Source organism: Mobula hypostoma, chromosome 24 (genome assembly GCF_963921235.1).
Source record: "Mobula hypostoma chromosome 24, sMobHyp1.1, whole genome shotgun sequence".
Taxonomy (NCBI): domain Eukaryota; kingdom Metazoa; phylum Chordata; class Chondrichthyes; order Myliobatiformes; family Myliobatidae; genus Mobula; species Mobula hypostoma.
The window spans coordinates 44,211,858-44,235,724 of NC_086120.1; the positions used below are offsets into that span (position 1 = coordinate 44,211,858).

Genomic DNA, 23,867 nt, shown 5'->3' on the forward strand with positions numbered 1-23,867 from the left:
AGTTTTAAACAGAATCAATATATTCCCTAAGCAAAATAATTCAGCTTTGGATTCTGGAACATATTAGACAGTGGCTTATGTGCCCACAACAGTGTCCATTCAACTAACTTAATCTCCTGAAACATAGTTAAGATTTCTTCACACCAAAAAAATGAATAAGAAATCAACTTATAAATTAATTCCTAGGCTAACTTGTGCAACCAATTAGACGGTATTTGCTAATGTTCTATAAAAACAACTGACCAGAATCTGGATCCTCCAGTTTCTCCTTAAGGCGTGGGAAGGCAGGTCGCAGGGATTCCGGATATTTGAGGAACACCTTGTACATGATAAGCACAGCTTTCTTTCTAATGTAAGGCTTTGTGTGAGACATCTGTGGATCAAAGTAGCTGTTAGTGTACAACTATAAATGCAGAGATCCAAGAAGGGACCCTTCTCAAGCCCAAGTTTCAAATCTAAAACAACTCACCAACGTCATAATGTCATTTGCCAAATCCCTGGCAAGATCTGGAGTAACAAAACAGGATAAACCTGTCAAAGCAACGCCTGTATCATACTGATTCGGGCTGCTGAGATCCTGTGTGTACAATTATATTAAAAAAAATTCCAGTTAGAATTAAGAGTGACATTATCCATAGCACAGCAAAATTAACCACATTAAAAAAAAATGAAAATCCATTTATCAACCTTCTGTCAACTTGCCTTACGAATCTGATTTGTTGTTAACATGATTACATCAGTTCCTTCATAAAAACACTGAGAGGCTGCCAAATACCCTATTCTCTGCAAAAAGGAAAAATATACACAGTTAACAGAATCCAATGTAAAAATCTCTATGCATTTCACATTAAAGTACAAGTCAGCATAAGCAAAACAAAGTACACATTACACTGCATATTCACAGTGGAAAAATGAAAGGTTAGAAACTGGATACAAATAAAAAGGAAAATTAGATCAGAGAGGGGAATTCTTCAACCAAGTGCTCATCCAAATTGGATCAGATTTAGTTTCTGTACTCAATCAGAATAAAGAGTCAATTTCAAACAAATAGGCAAGTACCTTTTCATATTCATTACCAACTTTGGGAGGTGAAAGGGTGGGATTGTGAATCAGAAGTAAAAACACAGGTTGTTCCAGCTGTTTAAAAGTGATTTAGACAGACATATGAACATGCAAGAAATAGAGGGATATGGCCCATGTACAGGCAATGTACAGTTTAAATTTGCACTCTTGTCAAAGGACATTGTGGGCCAAATCTAACCCCACCTATAGAATTGACAATACCCACAGACTCAAATAACAAGTTTTAGCTATTGAAGGCTACAGTGGGGCTACAAAGTTTGAAAGCCCTGTAGAATTGTCTCTATTTCTGCATAAATACAAACGTTTGTATGACTTAAAATGTAATCAGATCGTCATGTCCTAAAACTAAATAAAGAGAACCCGATTAAATAAATAACACAAAAAACATACTTATTTAGTTATTTATTGTGAAAAATGATCCAATATTACATGTATTTGTTAGAAAAAGTATATGAACCACTGGGGTAATGCCTTCTGCAAAGGCTATTTGGAGTGAGGTGTTCCAATCAATGAGATGAGATTGGGGCTGCAGAGGTGCCTTGCCCTATATAAAAAAAAGACACATGAAGTCAGGTTACTGACAGAACCTGCTCTTCTCAAGAAAGATCTGTTTATGTGCAGCGTGCCTCGATCAAAACAACTTTCAGAGGACCTTAGAAGAAGAAATGTAGAGATGCGTGAAACTGGAAAAGGCTACAAAAGCATTTCTAAAGACCTGAGTGTTCATCAATCCACAGAAAGAGAAATTGTCTACAAATGGAGGAAACACAGTACTATTGCTACTCTCCCTAGGAGCGGGCATCCTGCAAAGATCACACCAGGAGCACAACTTGCAATGCTGAAGGTGTAAAAGAACCCAAGGGTAACACAAAAGACCTGCAGAAATCTCTAAAGCTTGCTAACATCTCTGTTCATGTGTCCACTATAAGAAAAACACTGACCAAGAATGGTGTTTATGGAAGGACACCACGGAGGAAACCACTGTTCTCCAAAAAAAAAAAGAAAAAATGTTGCATTCAAGTTTGCAAAAGACCACCTGGATGTTCTACAATGCTTCTGGGACAATATTCTGTGGACAGATGAGACAAAAGTTCAACTTTTTGGCAGAAATGCACACTGCTATGTTTGGAGGAAAAAGGGCACTGCACATCAACACCTCCTCCCAACTACAAAGCATGATGGAAGGAGCATCATGGTTTGGTGCTTCTTTGCTGTCTCACGGCTTGCAATTGTTAAGGGACCAATGAATTCGAAAGTGTATAGTGTGTCAAGATGTTTTACATGAGAATGTCAGGGTAGCAGTCCACCACCTGAAGCTTAATAGAAGCCAGATAATACATCAAGAAAATGATCCAAAAGACAAGAGTAAATCAACAATAGAATGGCTTAAAAAAAAAGAAAATTTGTGTTTTGGAATGGCTGGGCTAAAGTCCTGGCCTTAATCCTACAGAAATGTTGTGAAAGGACCTGAAGCAAGCAGTTCATGCAAGGAAGCCCACCAATATCCCAGAGTTAAAGCATTTTGTAAGGAGGAATGGCCTGAAATTAATCCAAGCTGATGTGCAGAACTGATCATTAGTTTCGGAAATGTTTGGTTGAAGTTATTGCTGTATTGGGGGGTGGGGGTCCACACCAGTTACTGAAAGCAAATGTGCACGTAATTTTTTCAACGAATACATGTAATATTGGATCATTTTTCTCAATAAATAAATGAACAAGTATAATATGTCAGTGTTATTTATTTAATTGGGTTCTCTATCTAGTTTCAGGACTTGACTGAAGATCACATTTTGGTATCATATTTATGCAGAAAAAGAAAATTCTACAGAGTTCAGAAATTGTATGTAGTCTACAAGTACAGGACAAACCTTTTTCAAATAAATATTTACAGCTCGATTACAACAACTGAATGTACCAAGAATTAAATGAATGGGGAAAAAGATCAACAAAGGTATCTAAATCCCTGATACACAGTATTAGTGATTTTTAAAAAAATTGTGATTATGCATATCAATTTACACAGAAGTCTGAACCATAATTTGAAAAAGCTCCAGACGATAAGTGCAGTTTGACGAATACACACTAAGCAGTAACACCTCCATGTGGTATTTGTGTCAACATCAAGTATAAACTGAAATGAGGCAAATCAATACAAAATCTTCAAATCTCTCAGTCTTTGTATGTTTTAACAAGGAATGAACAGCTGTACAATTAGATCTTTAAAAAAAAATTTAGAGGATTGGGATTTCAGGTTGGAATCACATATTCCAAATATTCTGAAAAATAAATGAGCGACAGGAACAAATGGAAAAGAACTTTTAACACAAGTTTTCCAGAACAGACAAATTTAAGCATTTGCTAATATTTATGAACCTTAAGCTGAAATCCTTGCAGGAATAATTTAAACTTTAGTGATTCATAGCATCTAATTAGCAAGGATTGTAGTTAATATGCATTCATTTACTAAACAGTAGAAATATTAAAAGATGAACCTTCACCTTGAATGTAAACTTTGATGAACTCATTACTTCTATAATATTGAATGCAGCCCAGCTGATGTCATATCCCAGCATCTGCAGCTATTATGGAGCAAAAAGAAACAACTTTAAATATCAATGAACACTAACAATATATTTTCTTAGGTACCAGGATCAAAACTGCACACCGGGGTCTTAAAGACCAATACTTCCATATAAGTAGTATGAGTAGGCATGGATCCATCAAGTCTGGCATGCCACATAATAGAATCATGGTTAATCTATGCTGGCTTCTATTCCTCCTCTGTGCCATTTCTCCACATCCTCTATTGATTGATGAAAAATTTATCCATAGTCATAGTCATACTTTATTAATCCCGGGGGAAAATTGTTTCCCCCGGGATTATCCGTCTTCATTTTAAATAGTTCTAATGATACAGGTTCTGCTATCTGCTGGCCAGATAACTCCAGAAACTCTCAAACTCTAAGAGAAGGAATTTCTACATAGCCTCTTACTTTGCAGTTATGTCCCCTTGTAAAGGACTCTTTCATTCCATGACTGAGAACACCCTAAATCTACTCTGTAAGATGTCACTAGAATTTAATATATTTAGAGTTATAGAGCAATACAGCACAGGACTAAGCCTTTTGGCCATATTGCACGTGCCGATCTATTATTCTGCTCAGTTTGAACAACCAGCACTCGGGACCATTGGCCTCCGTACCCCTCCCATCCGTGTACTTATCCACATTTCTCTTAGGTGTTGAACTCAAACCCACATCTTCAGCCGGCAGCTAATTCCACACTCTCACCACTCTTCTGAGTGAAGTTTCCCCTCAGGTTCTCCTTAAATATTTTACCTTGCACCCTTAACCTATAATGTCTAGTTCTTGTCTCAGTAGTAAAGAGCCTGCTTGCATTTACTGTATCTACACACTTCAATTTTGAACAGAATCACACCTCATTCCTCTGAACTCCATGGATAAAGGCCCAGATTTGGTCTTTCTTAGAAGGAATCCCAGGAATTAGCCCAGTGAACCTCCTTTGTACAGCCAACAATGCTACTGTCTATTTTTAGGCCATATTCCAGGTGAGGCCTCACCAACACCCTGTAGAATTGCAACAAAATCTCCCTATTTCTACAGTCCAACCCCGTTTCAATGAGGGCCAAAATACTGTTTGCTTTTTTAACTAGAATCAGATTTAATATCATTGCCATATGTTGTGAAATCGGTTGTTTTGCTGCAGTAATACATCGCAATACATAGTAATAAAAGCTATAAATTATAAAAAGTATACAAAAAATATTATAGTAAAAATAGTAGTGTCCATGTGTTCAACTACTAGTTGATCTTGCCTGCTAGTTTTTTGTGATTCATGCACTACAACAGTTAGATCCCTTAGTACTTGTCTTTCTCCAATTTGATAATAATCTGCCTTTTGAATTCTCTTACCGAACTTCATGATCTCTAATTTCCCCACATTAAATTCTACTTGCCAGTCTTTTTTGCACTCATTCAATCTGACTATACCCCACTGCAGAAACATAGTCCTTCGATCCACTTTAGTATCTGCAGCAAATCTGGAAACCTTGCATACTATTCCTTCCTCCAGGTCATAATGTAATTATTGAACTGCAGGCAAAGAATTAATCCAAGGTACTCACCAGTTACCTCTGATCTAAGGACCCATTTATTCCAATTCTGTTTTCTATGAGACAGCAAGTTTTCAATCCATTTAGCTTACTTCTTTCAATATCATGAGCTTTTGATTTACACACTAACTTCCTATCCAGATCTTGTCAAATGTCTCTTGGAAATCTCAATTCGCTATATTTACAGATTCTCCTTTATTAATACTCCACTGTATCCTCAAAGAATTCCAGCAAATTTGCCCAATCATATACCTTTTGTAAGCTTAAGTTGTTGACACTTTTCTAAATGATTAACTATTTTCTCTTTAATTATTGATTCTGGCATCCTGTCAGAAACCGAACAGAGAATAGCGCAGCACAAGACAGGCCTTTTGGCATGTAGTTCCCTGCCTTCTGTCCATCTCCTTTCCGTTCTGAACAAGAGAGTCACATTGGCTGTTTTCCAATCTTAAGGTACCTTCCCAGAATTTAGCAAGCAAGGAAAAATTTCAACCAATGTGTCCAGTGTATCTGCAGCCACTTCCTTTAAAACCCTGGTGTACAATCTGTCACGTCCATTAAGAGAACAAGACATACAAGCAGAATTAGGCAATTGGACCCATTGATCATGGCTGATTTAGACCATAAGACATAGGAGCTGAATTCGGCCACTTGGCTGGTCCTTTCTCCCCCTCCTCAGCCCCACTCCCCGGCCTTCTCCCTGTAACCTTTCATGCTATGTCCAATTAAGAACCTATCAAGCTCTGCCTTAAATACACCCAATGACCTGGCCTCCACAGCAGCCTGTGGTAATAAATTCCACAAATTCACCACTCTCCGGCTAAAGGAATTTCTCTGCATCTCTGTTTTAAATGGACGCCCCTCTATCCTGAGGCTGTGTCCTTTTGTCCTAGACTCTCCCACCACGGGAAACATCCTTTCCATATCTACTCTATCTAGGCCTCAATGAGACCCCTCCCCCACCATCCTTCTAAATTCCAGCAAGTACAAACACAGACCTATCAAACATTCCTTGTATGATAACCCTTTCATTCCTGGAATCATCCTTGTGAACCTCCCCTGAACCCTCGCCAATACTACTACATCTTTTCTTAGATAGGGTACCCAAAACTGTTCACGATACTCAGCATCACATCCATGCTCTTGTATTCTAGACCTCTTGAAGTGAATGCTAACACTGCATTTGCCTTCCTCACCTCCAATTCTACCTGCAAGTTAACCTTTAGGGTGTTCTGCACAAGCATTCACAAGTCCCTTTACATCTCAGATTTTTGGATTTTCTCCGTTTAGAAAACGGTCCACACATTTATTTCTACTACCAAAGTACATGTCCATGCATTTTCCAACACTGCATTTTATTTGCCATTTTCTTGCCCTTTCTCTTAATCTGTCCAAGTCCTTCTGCCTGTTTCCTCAACATTACCTGCCCCTCAACCAATCTTGGCAACAAAGCCATCTATTCCATCATCTACAACACAAAATACTCTGCAGATGCTGGGGTCAAAGCAACACTCACAACACGCTGGAGGAACTCAGCAGGTCGGGCAGCATCCATGGAAACGATGAGTCAACGTTTCGGGCCGGAACCAAAAATCCTGACGAAGGGTTCTGGCCCGAAACGTTGACTCATCATTTCCACGGATGCTGCCTGACCTGCTGAGTTCCTCCAGCGTGTTGTGAGTATTCCGTCATCTAAATCACTGATATACAGCACAAAACGAAGCAGTCCCAACACTGACCCCTGTGGAACACCACTAGTCACTGGCAGCCAACTAGAAAGGGCCCTTTTATTCCCACTTTCTGCATCCTACCAATCAGCCAATGCTCTAACCATACCAGTAACTTTCCTGTAATACCATGGGGTCTTAACTTGGTAAGCAGTCTCATGTGTGGCACCTTGTCAAAGGCTTTCTGAAAGTACAAATATACTGTACAACATCCACTGCATCCCCTTTATCTATCCTATGTGTCACCTCTTCAAAGAATTCCAACAGGTTCAGGCAAGGTTTTCCCTTATGAAAACAATGCTGACTTTGTCCCATCTTGTCCTGTGTCACCAAGTACTCCATCACCTTATCCTTAACAATTGACTCTAACCTCTTCCCAACCACTGAGGTCAGGCTAATTGGTCTACAATTTCCTTTCTGCTGCCTGCCTCCTTTCTTAAAGAGTGGAGTGACATTTGCAATTTTCCATGCCAGACTCCAATGACATTTGAAAGATCATTACTCATGCCTCCACAATCTCTACCACTATCTTTCAGAACCCTAGGGTGCAGTTCATCTGGTCTGGATGACTTACGTACCCTTGGGTCTTTCAGCTTTTTGAGCACCTTCTCCCTTGTAATAGGAACTGCGCTCACTTCTCTTCCCTCACACCTTCAACATCTGGCACACTGTTAGTGTCTTCCACAGTGAAGACTGATGTAAAATACTCATTTATCTACCATTTGTTATCCCTCTCAACCCCATTCTCCTGCCTTCACACACACCCTCTGACACCTTTACTAATTAAAAACCTATCAATCTCTGCTTTAAAGGTATAACCAATGACTTAGCCCCCGAGTTCTTCTAGTCCTTTTATGCTTTTTAAGTGGGATTTTGAAAGTTTTCTGATAAATTAGTCCATCAATATCTCAGGAATATTAGCAATCTTTTCCATGGCAAAGATTGATGCAAAAACTTATTCAACGTATCTGCCATTTCTTTACTGTACAATTCAACAACTTTGTTCTGTACAGGCCCCATATTTAACTCCTCCCACTATTATATATACATTAAAAACTTTCACTATTTTCATACTACATGCAAATTTTCTCTAAAAATTCATTTCTTGCTTCCTATGAGCTTTTAAGTCTTCTGCCAAAATGCCCCAGTTCTCGATTCTACCACTAGCCCTTGCCAATTTTTATATATAACTTTTCAATTTAACATTTTGTACTCCTTTGTTAATGTTAGATTGCCTCTTTTTCTCGTGGAATCTTTTTGATTGGGATAAACTCTTATGAGTATTAAGAGATCAGCTGTTTGAATATTTGCCTTGTTTGTTTGCTATTGACTCATTTACTCAATCTATAGACAACTACTCCCTTATTCCAATATAATTCAGCTTACTTACCACAACCAGCATTTTCAATTTATGTTGACCTTCAAAGTGCAATTGGAATTCTATCTTATGGTCACTATCCTCTGATAGATCTTTCACCAAAAGATCCCTCATAATCCTTCTTCATTACACAAGACCAAAAGTAAAATAGTTCCATAATATACTGCTCTTTAATGCATTCCATAAATTTTCCTTCAATGGTATGCTTGTCAGTTTGGTTTTCCAAGTCAATAAATAGATTAAAACCTACCATAATTGCAGTTTCCTTGAAACATTACCTTGATATTCCCTGTTTATGCTTTGACATATTAAGTAGTCACATTTTGGGGCTCTACAGACTACACCCACCTCTGTCATTCTTCCTCTGGTCGTCATCACTTCAACACAAACCTATTCCATGTCACTATCCACTGTCATTATATCACAACTTAACACCACTTATATGCCCCTTGATTAAAATACCATATCATCTCCTTTCTCCGTTCTTTTGAAACAGTGCACAACCCGGAATAATGAAAAGCCGAGATAGAGTGGATGTGGAGAGGATGCTTCCTATAGTGGGGGAATCGAGGACCAGAGGGTGCAGCCTCAGAATAGAGGGATGTCCTTTTAGAGGAGAGATGAGGAGGAATTTCTTTAGTCAGAGGGGTGGCGAATCTGTGGAATTCAGTACCATAAATGGCTGTGAAGGCCAATCGTCAGGCATATTTAAAGCAGAGATTGATAGGTTCTTGATTAGTCAGGCCGTCGAAGGTTATAGGGAGAAGGCAGGAGAATGGGGTTGAGAGGGATAATTAATCAGCTATGATAGAAGGGTGGAGCAGACTTGATGGGCCAAAGGGCGTAAATCTGCTTCTATGTTTTATGGTCTTATACTGAACACCCAGACCCCTTTATCCTGAAACCATGTGCCTGTAATAGTTTTTAAATCATATTCAAAAATTGTTACGTTTTCAATTTATCTTTCTAAAAATGCTATTTAGATTCAAATAAAGTAGTTTTGATTTTTTATTATTTACATTTTTGTACTCCAACCACAATATTTCAGAAAACATCCAAACTTCATATTAACGCATGTAATCCAGCATACCAACATGTTTATGTATACCATTTAATCTCCCCCAGGATCTAACTCTTCCCTCCCACATAGCCCTCCATTTTTCTTTCATTCACGTGTCTATCTAATAGTCTCATAAATGTACCTGCCTCTACTACTATCCCTGGCACCTACCTCTCTGTGTTAAAAACTTCCCTCTGACATCCCCCATTCATTTCTACTGAGCATTTACACTTGTTCACTGTAAACTGGGTGCATACATCTGTGCTGATTACTAAGTACCAGAGTGGGCCACTCTCATTCTTATAAACATCTTATAAGTTTAGGGTGCAGCTATTTTATAATTACAGAAGTAAATTGCAAATTAATTGGGAGGAGTGATGTGGAGCTTAAAGAGAGGGAGAAGGGCAGACAGCTATGAAGGCCAAGTCATTGGGTATATTTGAAGCAAAGGTTGATAGGTTTTTGATTAGTAAGGCCGTCAAAGGCTATAAGGAGAAGACAGATGAACGTGATTGAGAGGGATAATAAATCAGCCATGATGGAATTGCAGAGCAGATTCAATAGGCTGAATGGCCTATTTCTGCTCCTATGTCTTACAGTCTATGGTCTTATGGGTAACTATTGAGTGCCTCACAAGGCAGCTGCAGGAACTGAGGATAAACCAAACCCGCTATAATGCTCTAAGCTTCAACATTTGTAAAGACCATGTGACTGAAAGTTACAAATTATTCCAGTTGGATTAAATCTTTCAATATAATTTAATTTTATTTAACTCAAATATAATTCCAATTGATGACATTTTGTACTTACATATGCAAGTTTGATGACTGCATTGGCTTTGACTGCAATGTTGTCCTGCTTGAGCTCCTGCTTTATTTCATCAATACATTGTGAAATATACTTGGCCTGTAAACAAGAACAATCACATTCAATACTTGATTGAAATTATTATAAACGAGCACTTTGAAAATAAAACCAGGTAAGCTACAATTGTTATTTTAGATGCACAAAAATTATAAAATGATTCACTAACACCAGTGAATAACCCCACAACTACTTATATAAACTATCTAAATGCGTACCTCAAAGCAAACAGGAATTTAAAATAATAGGTATTTAAAAACAGAGAAGGCGTAATGAAATTATTGATCCAAATTTCAGAGCAAAGGTCAATATAAAATGTTAATTCTCTCTTTCCTAAGATGCTGTTAAACTTACTTCTAGCATTTTGTTTTCATTAAAAAATTGATATCAAGTTACAGCCAATGGTTAAAAGGGCACCATCATAGCATGTTGCACTAGTAAACAATCCTAAGTTTAACTTCCCTGACTTCATAATGCAACAATTGAAGATTTTCAGTCCACTATTACTGGAATTCTCCAGATTATGCTCCAAAATAAATTCCATTATTATTAAAACCTGTCTGCAGATATCAAATTTCAATTATAAAGGGGAAATTAAAAAAAGGGGGGGGGGCAGACCTTACATTTGTAATTCTTCCTCTTCTCATTTCAACTGAAACAAGGAAGGTCACCTAACGAGACAAAAAACTGAAGTGTTCACCCTATTCACTTCAGCCTTGTGGTCAAACTATTCAGTCAATGACCATAGTGCAAGGAGAAATATCTAGTGAACTTATATCAAAAGAGGAAGTGAAGGTTTGCTTTGAGGTGCAGATCTGAAAAATAAAAATGGAATATACTAAAGGATTTACATGAACATACTGTTTGTTTATTATGTGCCATGTCGTATGACATGGATTATCATGGTCTTTCCACGACCATGATTATTCATGGCAATTTTTTCTTCAGAAGTGGTTTGCTGGGCAGTGTCTATACAAAACAGGCCACTCCAGCCATAATGGATACTCTTCAGAGATTGTCTGCCTGGTGCTAGTGGTTGCATAACCAGGGCATGTGACATCCACCAACTGCTCCCATGGATTCACGTGACCCAGATCGGTGGGGGAGGGGGGGGGGGTTAAGCTAGTGCTACACCTTACCCAAGGGTGACCTGCAGGCTAGCAGAGGGAAGGAGTGTCTTACACCTCCCTGGTAGAGACATATCTCTACCAAACACACTGTAAACTGAAGGAATAGGCCAATCAATTCCCTGAGCTTACTATGCTATTCAAACTTATTGTAATTCAACCATACACATTTATACATCCAAACAAAAGTGGTTCTCCAGACCAGAATGCACAACACAGTAAATATAAATCACACACATAACATATAAGGTAATAATTCAGAAATAAATTAATAATAAAGTACATATATGATATGTTAAAAAGTTAACAGTAAACAACTGGTGCTTCATACATGATGAGACCTGGTGGTGGCAGGGAGTTCAGTAGCACTGAACCCATGGTTGATCCATTCGTGGTCTCATTGTTTGTATGTAATATATTATAGCTTAAATATGAAAGACCAAAGTTATACAGTGTTCTGCATTTAGCCTCACCAACCCCCTGTAAAGGGGCATCAAAGCTTCTAATTTATATTCCTTGCTATAAATTCAGCAATCCAAAGGCTTTCCAGTTTCTTCCTACAGCTGCATTCTAACTACTTATGCTTCTTGCAACAGGATTCCCATTTGGCTTTTTATCACAGTATCTAGGAACGCTTTTTTAAAAAATGGGAAAAACATTCATAAAAATAACATGATACATCCTCTGAGGGATAATTCTTTGATGTTCTTTCATTTAGGAACTTTTCCGATTATAACTTTTACTAATCTACATAACTTCTACATTAACTTTGAAAAGTAGATGACTCAGGAAGTTTAAGAGAAATTCTCTATAAAGAATGGAAGATTACAAACTATTTCCAGTTTGCTTTATACGAAGACACTACATACCAGAAGTTGAAATTGTCATCAATACTCTAAGGTTGGAAAGAATTTAAATGCTCAAACTATAGTTATTTGTTTCCCCCTTCACAATCTCTTGTCCTCATATGTTGAAAATTTCACTCAAAATACAACCTCAAATGATGTTTTGTTGGTAGGCCAAACTACATTTGTGGGCAAAGCACACAAAGGCAACAATTATTTAATTTGTCCATTTCCTTTAAATTATGGGTGATGCTACCTTAGAGGGGATTTTTTTTTAACATGTTTTATCTTGAGAGGATCAGTGAAGCTTTATTTTTCCTTCCTGTATACTTACCAGACACAGTTCACCAATGATAAAATTTATGTTGGATAGTCCAGCTACAGTCATTTGGAGTAAGATATAATTTTAGTTTGAATAGTTAACCCTTTTCTGATTTCATAAACTACTGTTCCACAACTTACAATTACCATGCACAGCTTTAATCCAGTAGTTAAAAATAATCAATTTTAGCATACTGCCACGAAAAATTTTTTAGTGGGTTGTTTCTCATTAACTGGGAACTGTCAAGCAAACTTGCGGGAAGATGTTCACTGACTGGCAATGTAGCCACTGGCAAGAATGAGATAGAGAAAACACTAAGTGTACATTGTAAATTAGTAGGTAAGGTGTTCTTCCTTCATGGCCTAACAGAGACAAAAATAGAGAATGTTTCCTTACAAGTCACTACCTCCACAACAAAGGTTGGATAGATGAAGATGTAAATTGGTGTCTTGGGCATTCTTCCTTCATGGCCTAACAGAGACAAAAACAGAGAATATTTCCGTACAAGCCTATATCTCTGCAACAAGGATTGGATAAATGAAGATGGAAACACACACAAAACACTGGGGAATTCAGCAGGTCAGGCAGCATCCACAGTAATGAATAAAACAGTCAGTTCCAGGCCAAGACCCTTCTTCAGGCCTGGAAGGGAAGGGGAAGATGCCAGAATAAAATACTGAGGGAGGGGATGGGGGAATAGCTTGAAGGTTTCAAGTGAAACCAGTTGGGGAGGAAAGATACAGGGCTGGACAGGAAGGCATCTGATAGAGGGGAGAATGGATCATGGGTGAAAGGGAAGGAGGAGAGGACTCAGGGTAGGTAATGGGCAGGTGAAAAGATGTAAGAGCCCAGAGTGGGGCACAGAAGGAAGGGGTAGGGTTTCTTTTTAAACTGGAAGAAGAAATTGATATTTACGCCATCAGGTTGGAGGCCTCCGAATATAAAGTGTTGCTCTTCCACACTGAGGGTGGCTTCATTTTGGCATAAGAGGAGGCCATGGACCAATATGACAGAATGAGAATGGATACTAATTTGATACTTCACTTTCTTTTGGTATAATCAAAGGGTGCATTATATGTAATCTATATAAAGTTTAAAGGGAGGTTGAGTATGATTATGCACCTGAAAGCACAATTGGATCAAAATGATTCTAAGCAATTTTTATTGTCAGTTTTCAGTCATGGTTGGAAGGTTTTGTAGGAACAATGAGAACAGGCATTATAACCTCGAGAGCACAATGCTGCAGCTTGTAGTCTTGCTGCCTCCGGTGACCTGAGTTCAAATCCGCACATTCTCCATGACTGCTGATGGGGTGGGCTGAAGCAAAAATGGGGAGATTTTTTTTTAAATCAAGAGTGTAAATGGGTGTTGGATGGTTAGTACAACATTGTAGGCTGGACACCATTTCTGCGCTGATAAGAGGCTCAGTACAGGACCAAAACAAGGAGATGGTAGCCCAGAACTGCAGCACAAAGCACTTTATGTATCTAGAAAACTTGGGAAAGATGGGTATTCAGTAATCAGCCTTTATGCTGAGGAATAAGAACACGAGACATAGGAGCACAATTAGGCAATTCAGCCCATTGAGTCTTCTCTGCCAATCCATCAAGGCTGATTTATTATCCCTTAACCCCATCCTCCTGACTTCTCCCTGGAACCTTTGATACCCTCAGTAATCGAGAACTTATCAACCTCTGCTTTAAATATACCCAATACCGCACCCAGTAGATTGCAGCAAATGTTTTTCAGTCCCACATTAACAGGGTACAAAATCATTCGGTCTCTGCATGAATTAGACTGGCGCTCAGTCATGTGGAGTTTAAAGGTACCCAACATACCCGCAGGACTGAAAGACAATACTGACATTTTTTTCAGCTTTGAACAGCAATTTCTGCCAGGGCGAATTAGAACTACAAGTGCTGGAAATCAGAAACATGAATAGAAGATGCTGGAAGCACTCTGTGGGTCAGGCGATATCTGTGGTAAGAGTTAACATGATGTCTCAGGGCCTTAATCAGAATTTCAGAAAAATTGGCTTCAATGAACAATCTTGCACCATATTCTCTCAGCCAGCAACAATACCACACATCATTCAGCTTCTCTTGATCTCCACATTATCAATGGCATTTCCGTTGTCCCCTCCACTCTTCCAGCTTCTCTGCAATTGAAACATTTTTACTTTTGACCATTCTGACGAAGCTGTAGAAGCGTGGGCATGCTACGTTGTTGCTGGAATGTGTGGTGACACTTGCAGGCTGCCCCCAAGTATGTTGGTTGTTTACACAAATGACACATTTCAATGTAACGGATGATAAATAAATCTGAAAATGAAGCTAACTGTGTTTCTCTCCAGTCATGCCTGATCATTCTTAGCATTTTTGTTTTCACTTTTCATTCTGAGCAAATTCAAATGATCTAGACTTGTGATGTCCTGGCAGGGAATCCTAATAAACAAAATGAAAAGAGATGAGCAATGCTTGTAAGCCTGAAACAACCTCATTCACTAATTCAAGGATCAAGATTGTTTAATGTAATATCTAATACATAAGTGTAAAGGAGAAAGAAATCATTGTTACTCCAGATCTGATACCGCACAAAAGAAACACTGTAAGATAAAGACAACAATAAACATGAATACATATGATAGCTTATATACACAGATTGATTATTTGCTCATAAAATGACACTAGGCAGAGGAATATCTGTACATAAGGTGAATGACAGGAAAAGATAAAGTAGTTGCAGTTGGAATTAGTACAGATTATTGGGAACCAGCTCCCCATAACCTGTAACAGAAGTAGTACAGTGGCTACTTCAGGAAAAAACTGTAGCAGATGTACAAATCATCCATTTTAATTTCATACAGCCATTGTGCAAAGTTTAAGTGTAACTTCCATACACTTGACCCACAGTAACAACACTAAAACTGCTCTGCTTAGGAACACTGTTGAGTTCTGCGTTAAAGATAACGTGTAACCTTTTGTATGTCTGTCTGTGACAAAAGCTATGTGCATAATTTAAATATAATGAGTGAATCCTGTTTCAACATTTTAAAATCTCATCTTAAAAGCCTGCATTCTTAAAAGTAAATCATTGACATTTACAGCTAGTTAATGAAATTTACAGCTAGTTAAGACAATTATTTTTGCCTTGCTATCTCATGCTCAGCACAAACATAACCCAAAACTGAAGACAAAACTCTAAAGCTATGCACACCAAACTTTTAAAATTGGAAATGGTAAGAATCAAAAATGTCTCAAACATCGCACACTGTTTTTGCAGCATTGTCTCCGACTTAGCATTTACATTAAGAATTCTGTTCCAATACATTTCCCTGATCCATTATTTTAATCCATCATTGATCTCAAAGTATAAACAGGCTTGTGTTTCTAACTACAAAATTATTTGTCCATATTCAGTCAACAACTACACACAAGATCTTTCCATCAACTTGTCTAAAGAGGCCTAAACTTACTGGTTTCATCTTCACCAACACATTTCTGGATTGTCTTGTCCTACTTACCTAGCCTATTCGATAGAGAAATGTAGCAATGCAATTCAAAGTAAATACATGCCACCGTATACAATCCTGAGATTCATTTTCCCATGGACATATTCAGCAAATCTATAGAATAATAACTATATATTTTGGGTATATACCTCAAGAACGGTTGAAAAGAGATAAATATTTAATGCATATACTGCTGGTGGCTGGCAAAAAGACCCTTACCAGGAAATGGTTATCACTGGAGAGCCCAACTTTAAATGTATGGATGGAAATTACAATGGAATTTACAAAATGGAGAAGATAACAGCATCTGTTAATCATAAGTTGGAACAATTTTATTCATGCTGGGAAAAATGGTTTAACTACATAACACCTCATAGGCCTGACTTTATTCTCACAAGTCAATGAATAATGTTGTTTAAAAAAAAATCACTCCCTACTTTGTACATAGTTTTCTTCTTTCGATTGTTCTTTCTTTCGTCTCCTTTCTATAAATATGGAAATGTTTGTTTGATGAACTTCAATAAAAAATAAATTACAAAAAAAACTGTAACAGGATCAATGAATGATCAACCAAAGTGCAGAAGGCAACGAACTGTGCAAATGCAAATATAAATAAATAATAATAATGAGAACATGAAATAACAAGATAAATAGTCGTTAAAGTGAGATCATTGGTTGTGGAAACATCTCAATGGAAAGCCAAGTGAGTGTAGTTATCCCCTTTGTTCAGGAGCTTGATAGTTGTGTGGTAGTGACTGATCTCGAATCAAGCTGCAACTGTTAGGATCTGATCCAGTTCAGAGCCATCTACTTGATTAAATTAGATCCTCATCCCACTAACTAGTTTCACCCAATTTTCTATGCATGACCAAAAAGAAATCAAGGCACATGTTATATCAAGAGAATTACTGTTATCCTGGTCATACATTCCCAATAAATCATATTATTAAAGATGCAAGAACCAAGTTTCAAGAATAAATATTGGAAAAATTTAATCAACTATAACCTAATTCTGCTCCTCCTCATCCTCACTTAGATAAATCAAGTCACAAAGCCCTTGTTGTAATACAACTAATTCTTGAGCAAATGGGTAAGTCAATGGCCCCCCATTTTACTTCTCCTCACCATTCACTCACTTCAAGGAACATTAGTTTCAGCACCACTATCAGCTTGAAGAACACTACTCTGAACTAAAACCACTTCTGCAGCAATTAAACTGAAGCAATTCATATCTTCTGGCCAAGAAATATTTCCAACCAAGCCTTGCTCTTTCAGTGTCATCAAGAGGGGGCATGGACATAATCATCATGAGAAAACACTAGAGATGGTGAGAAGAGAGGACAACTCTATCATCAAGACAGCACTTCATAGGACCCCTGAAGGGTGAAGGAAATGTGAGACCTAAGACAGCGTGGCACTGTACAATAGAGGCTGAAATGAGAACGCTAAACATCACCTGGGGCACAATAGAGAATTTGGCCAAGGACAATTCTTATACCACTTCAAAAAGTTTAATTTTCACAATAGAACTCCAAATTCCAAAATTAAACTCCAGTTTACTTCAATTCTAATACACAGTCATCACTATCACGAGAAACTGATGGTAAAGTTCCAATAGCCTGAGCTAAGCCAACAGAAGAGCCTACATTACAACTGGATACTGATGCAATCATTTCCAATCTGTCAAATTCAAAGTTCAAAGTAAATTTATTATCAAAGGATGTATATGCCAACATATGCAACCCTCAGATCCCTTTTCTTGGGGGCCATTCATAATAAAGAAACACAATAGAATCAATGAAAAACTGCACACAAAGGCAGACAAATGACCAACATGCAAAAGATGACAAATTGTGCACATACAAAAAAGAAAAATAATAATAAGAAATATATAATAAATATTGAGAACATGACCTTAGAGTCCTTGAAATCAAGTCCATAGGAAGTGGACTGAGCACAGTATTCAGAGGCATACTGTGATCAATCCATACCTTTAAAAAAAAATGGAAGTCAGTTCACATGTAGAAGACTGCATTAATTCAAACTGCTAATATCAATAAACTATCGAATACTTTCTGAATTTTAGCCATATCACATGCACTATGAAAAAGTGTAAAATGCATGCTACATTTCAAAATACGTGCAGCTCTATGTACTGAGTGTAATAAAGTTGTTGGCTCCACAGGTGTATCAGTAACAGAACTGACCACTTCTTTGATTTTAGTTTGAAGTTGTTTGCTAAATTTTTTCAATTGAATACTGGAATAATCCATGACAGACACATGCAGTACTTGGCATTGCCTGGTGCAATTCTACCCAATTCTAAACAGACTCTCCAGATGACAAATTTGACTTGAATTACTACCCAATTCTCGTAATCTTGTACATATACAAGGTAAAAATACACTATTTTGTAACCACATGTAATGAATATTTCTATGATTCATTAAAAAAGCCCACCATCCTAGCAGAATATAATAAGCAGTTACAATTAAATAGCTCATTAAATCCCAATCCCTCTCATCGGAATAAAATTGCACTATACTGGCAAAAAAAAATCAACATCTCTCAGTCTTTTGGAAAAGGAATGCTTTCTGTTAGTATAAGTATAATCCAAAAGGAAGAACTCCAATCAGTCACTGAAGGTAACTACCAAATTAATCTTCTATTGGGAGTTCTATGGAATTTTAAGGAGAAGGGGAACTCAGTAGGTCAAGCAGCATCCATGGAGGGAAATGGGCTGTTAACACTTTAGGTTAGGACTCTTCACTAGAACACAAGGAATTTAGTTTCCTTTCGTAAAACAATGAAATCACACGATAGTAAGCTTGCACACTTCACATAACAAAGAAAAACTGATCAAGAAAAGGCTAAAAACACAAGTCGAGAAGGAACACAGAAGAACTGAAGCTCAGGAAAGAAATGGAACCTGGAAAATATACCCTGAAACTCATTGTGGAGCAAACTTAAAAGGGAAAAAAAAGTCCTTCTCCCATTTCTATGTGTTATTTTCCTGTGAAATTTTACTAATTCAAATCATTAAGAATTCTTAGATTAAGCCATACAATTCAATTTAGGAACCATTTCTTTATTAATAACTTGCCACGTAATTGAAAACTAGTCCTATCATCAGCTGGAAGTTGCAGCAAACTGTTAAACTTCGCTATTCCTATATTTAAAAATAAACTCAAGTGGCACATGGAGAAAATATCTAATGGTTTAAACAATTTAATGTAATTTTTGCTGCAAATTGGAGAATGAAAATATGGTATCTGTTCATCCAGGACAACCAAATAATTACAATTCAAAATTACTCTCTGGAAAATTGAAAACTTTATGCTTCAAATGAACCAAATAGAAAAACATTGACTGTATGTACATGTTTGACATTTTGGAATAGCTTCTGCTGGATACCTATCATCTCCTAAAGGAAAATACTTTCAAAAATTAGTTGATATTGTTTGAAACAAAATATGCCTAACTATTCTGTCTCTGATGCCTGGACATCAATCTGAAACATTAACTGTAAATCATACGAGATCTATGCAGACAGGAATAATGAGATTTGCCTGAAATTTCATACTTTATTTCATCTTTTCAGCATCTGATTTTTTTTTAATTTTAGACTGAAGCTGTTTGCAAGTGAAATGGCAGCAGATTGGTTTGAGTGTTTATTTCACATGTGTTAAACAGTTATAATCAGAGGATATTCAGTTAATATAGGATCTGTTGACACAAGAACCAGCCTTCAAACTATTTTTTAATGTATTGATACTTCCAAGTAGAAATTGGTTTTGAAATCTCAAGGTGCAGATGTGCAAATAAAGACCATGCTGTATGGTAAACAGAAGTTGTTTGTCACAGCAGAGAATGACTTGATACAAGTGGCTAGGTAATTTATCACTTTCCAAAGTTTAAAATAAATGTATTGTCAAAGTACATATATGTCACCATATACTACCCCAACATTCATGTTCATGCAGGCATTCACAATAAATACAATAAACTCAAAAGAATCAATGAAAAACTGCACACAACTATACAAGGGCAGACAACCAATGTGCAAAAGACAACGAATTGTGCAAACACAAAATAAAAAAGGGAAAAGAAACACAAAGCACGGTGAATTCTGGTTAATTGGACTATCTCTTTATTTGGGACAACTCTTAAACAACAAAAATTCATCAAGAAAATAGCCAGAATTCCCTTCGTTTATTTGGTACACTATGTTGTTTAACTGCAGCAGGGGCTGTTGCTGAACAATTTCTAACTAGTATCAGACGTGTGCACTTCGGTGGCTGTTAATTTTTAAATGGTTGCGTTCAAAAAGCAGTGATTTTTGTCACTGATAGTTGGCGGGAAATAAGCAGTAAGCCAATTTAGAACTGTTTTGCCCACTGATTTCAAACATTGTGTTTTAAGATGCCAGAAATGGCTGGGAGTGAAAATGAGACAATTTCACTACTTCAACAAGTTAGGAACTACAAAGAATTTCAAGGTATTGACAATCATCTTGAATGCTACAATGAAAATGAATATCTGGAGAATGTATTCGTCGACAGCATTGTATGAAGGCAGTTCATTATCTGCACTAGGTGTTTGCACTGATTTTGTTCATTTATAGTCAATCAAAAGAATTCACCCGCATACACTGGATGAATTCCTCCTGCAATAGCGATTAGGAACTAGTACAGTCTTATAGTATTGTAATAGTATTGACAGTGTTCTAATTTGCTCTACATTTCATTTAAATACATAATTTCTTACTCAGTTTAAGCAGAAGTCTGCTGTTCATCTTTACAGTAGAGGAGGCCTTTGCCCTCCTTTTTTAAAGAAAGGGGCTTCCCTTCCTCCACCATCAACTCTGCTCTCAAACACATCTCCCCCATTTCACGCACATCTGCTCTCACTTCATCCTCCCGCCACCCCACTAGGAATAGGGTTCCCCTTGTCCTCACCTACCACCCCACCAGCCTCTGGGTCCAACATACAATTCTCTGTAACTTCCGCCACCTCCAACGGGATCCCACCACTAAGCACACCTTTCCCTCCCCCCCCGCTTTCCGCAGGGATCGCTCCCCACGCGACTCCCTTGTCCATTCGTTCCCCCTCCCATCCCTCCCCACTGATCTCCCTCCTGGCACTTATCCTTGTAAGCGGAACAAGTGCTACACATGCCCTTACACTTCCTCCCTCACCACCATTCAGGGCCCCAGATAGTCCTTCCAGGTGAGGCGACATTTCACTTGTGAGTCAGCTGGGGTGATATACTGCGTCCGGTGCTCCCGATGTGGCCTTCTATATATTGGCGAGGCCTAACGCAGACTGGGAAATCGTTTCGCTGAACACCTATGTTCTGTCCGCCAGAGAAAGCAGGATCTCCCAGTAGCCACACATTTTAATTCCATGTCCCATTCCCATTCTGGTATGTCTATCCATGACCTCCTCTACTGTAAAGATGAAGCCACACTCAGGTTGGAGGAACAACACCTTATATTCCGTCTGGGTAGCCTCCAACCTGATGGCATGAACATTGACTTCTCAAACTTCCGCTAATGCCCCACCTCCCCCTCGTACCCCATCCGTTATTTATTTATATACACATTCTTTTTCTCTCTCCGTCCCTCTCACTATACTCCTTACCCATCCTCTGGGCTTTTCCCACCCCTCCCCCTTTTCTTTCTCCCTAGGCCTCCTGTCCCATGATCCTCTCATATCCCTTTTGCCAATCAACTGTCCAGCTCTTGGCTCCATCCCTCCCCCTCCTGTCTTCTCCTATCATTTCAGATCTCCCCCTCCCACTTTCAAATCTCTTACTAGCTCTTCTTTCAGTTCGTCCTGACGAAGGGTCTCGGCCCGAAACGTCGACTGTACCTCTTCCTAGTGATGCTGCCTGGCCTGCTGCGTTCACCAGCAACTTTTATGTGTGTTGCTTGAAATTCCAGCATCTGCAGATTTCCTTGTGTTTGCGTTTTTAAATGCAGACTAACGATAGATTAATAAATGAATGGTTTCAGAATTCAAATCACAAGATTTTTTTTAAAAAGAGGTTTCACACTGCCCACTTCGCTATTCCGGCACACAAAAGGTAGATGTGATAATATGCGATGGCTGTCAACTGTCTGTTAGCTACTGGCATAGTTTTATATATTGTTTTTAAATCTCTACCAAAGGAGGTGCAAGGTGCTCCTTCCCTCCACAGGCCTGCAGATCACCCTTGGGCAAGGTGTAGCACCTGCTTAGCCCCTTGATCAGAGTCACATGAAGCCATGGGAGCAGGCTGTATGAGCAGCTGGTGTATATCGCAAGTCCTGGCTATGCCACCACTGACATCAGGTAGACAATCTCTGAAAATATTGATAATGGCTGGGGTCTCCTGTCTTGTAAAAACACTGCCCAGAAGATATTGATAAACCACTTCAGTAGAAAAATTTGCCAAGAATAATCATGGTCATGGATAGAGAAAAGAGTAAGAATAAGGCAAGGACAGATGAAAGATCATGATCGCTCATGTCATATGACACAGCACATAATGATGATGATGGTGACAATGACATTTGAGTTGAGAAGATTTCTCCATTTGATCTCTCCTGCCCAGTTCCATCCACAACTGGGTGACTTTTCAATGACAACAATTAAATGACATTTCAATTTTATAAAATAATGGGTACAACTGAGCAAAACCTGGAATAGTTCAGCAAAGTCTGGAAAGATGCTATCAGCGGGCTGTTAAAATGACAAAGTGTTATTTGTCCAACAGAACCAGAAAAAGCCAAAATTGAAATAATGTTGTTTATCCAACATTAACATTTAAATGAGATTGATAGCTCATTTCCCTGAAAGGAATTCATATTATCCACTACTTGCAAATTCAATGAAACCTGTCGTATCAACAGGTGAGAATCTAAGTTAAGTTTTCAAAGATATTAACCAGACATTATTTTACCTGAAACTTATCATTTTGTAGCTTCAACATCAAAATTCATTTCCATTGCTAAGGCACAAGTTTGACTACCAAAGCATGACATACATAAAAAGTCTTACTGATCCTGATTTAACCAAAAATTCTCAGTTTAACAGATTGGAATAGGAAGCAGACAGACACGTGTATCACCTAAAATTTGAAAAAGTTAATTGATTATGCCATGCTGTGATTTTAAAGTCTACCATAAAATATAACTGATGCACTCCATTTTCTAGAATATGCATCTTCTACCATTCTACACTGGAATTACTTCACTAACGGATGAAATTCATCAAAAATTCATTATCACATAACAGATCAAGGTAAAAGAATTTGGAGCTAAAATATTGATTAAGTTACATGGCTTCAAACTGAGAAAGAAACTATTCGTGTACCATATGTACTAAGGATGCTCAAGACACAAGTTCCTTTCTAAATATGACAAGAAACATTAACTGAATATATTGCATTTTGTACACTGTTTTTCATCTTAAAATTTATCAATTTTTATCTTTAGCTACCAGTTTTAACATGACAGAATTCACTATATATCAATAGAAGAGTTAGATGACAAAATGCACAGGGATTATAGTCAGATTTTTGAAACTTTAGAAAAGCTCAGTTTGTTTGACTAAGCAGATAAACTGTTTGTTACAAGAGGTCCCTGTATTTATTTACTACTAGTATATTTGAGTTTTGATAAAAGACCAAATTAATCACATGAAACAATTTTTATGACTAAAACTATTTGACTCAGTATTTACTGTTCAACCATTCAAAAACAATATATTCTGCTTACTGCTTCATAGTATTTGGGTGAAGACAGCATGGATTTGCCACCAACTACAAACTTC

The 23,867-nt window shown here is 37.8% G+C and overlaps 1 protein-coding gene across 3 annotated transcripts in view; it reads right to left on the bottom strand.

The window, feature by feature from the left end:
* ap3d1 (adaptor related protein complex 3 subunit delta 1) overlaps positions 1 to 23,867 on the bottom strand; it is an 86,679-nt gene that overhangs the window by 52,537 nt on the left and 10,275 nt on the right. For all 3 annotated transcript variants that reach the window (XM_063032481.1, XM_063032482.1, XM_063032480.1), the window contains exons 2-6: positions 10,191 to 10,286; positions 3,582 to 3,662; positions 703 to 783; positions 470 to 577; positions 244 to 373 (exon numbers count right to left, since the gene is read on the bottom strand). In XM_063032481.1, the coding sequence (XP_062888551.1) occupies positions 244 to 373; positions 470 to 577; positions 703 to 783; positions 3,582 to 3,662; positions 10,191 to 10,286 (496 nt within the window). The remainder of the gene's footprint in view (positions 1 to 243; positions 374 to 469; positions 578 to 702; positions 784 to 3,581; positions 3,663 to 10,190; positions 10,287 to 23,867) is intronic.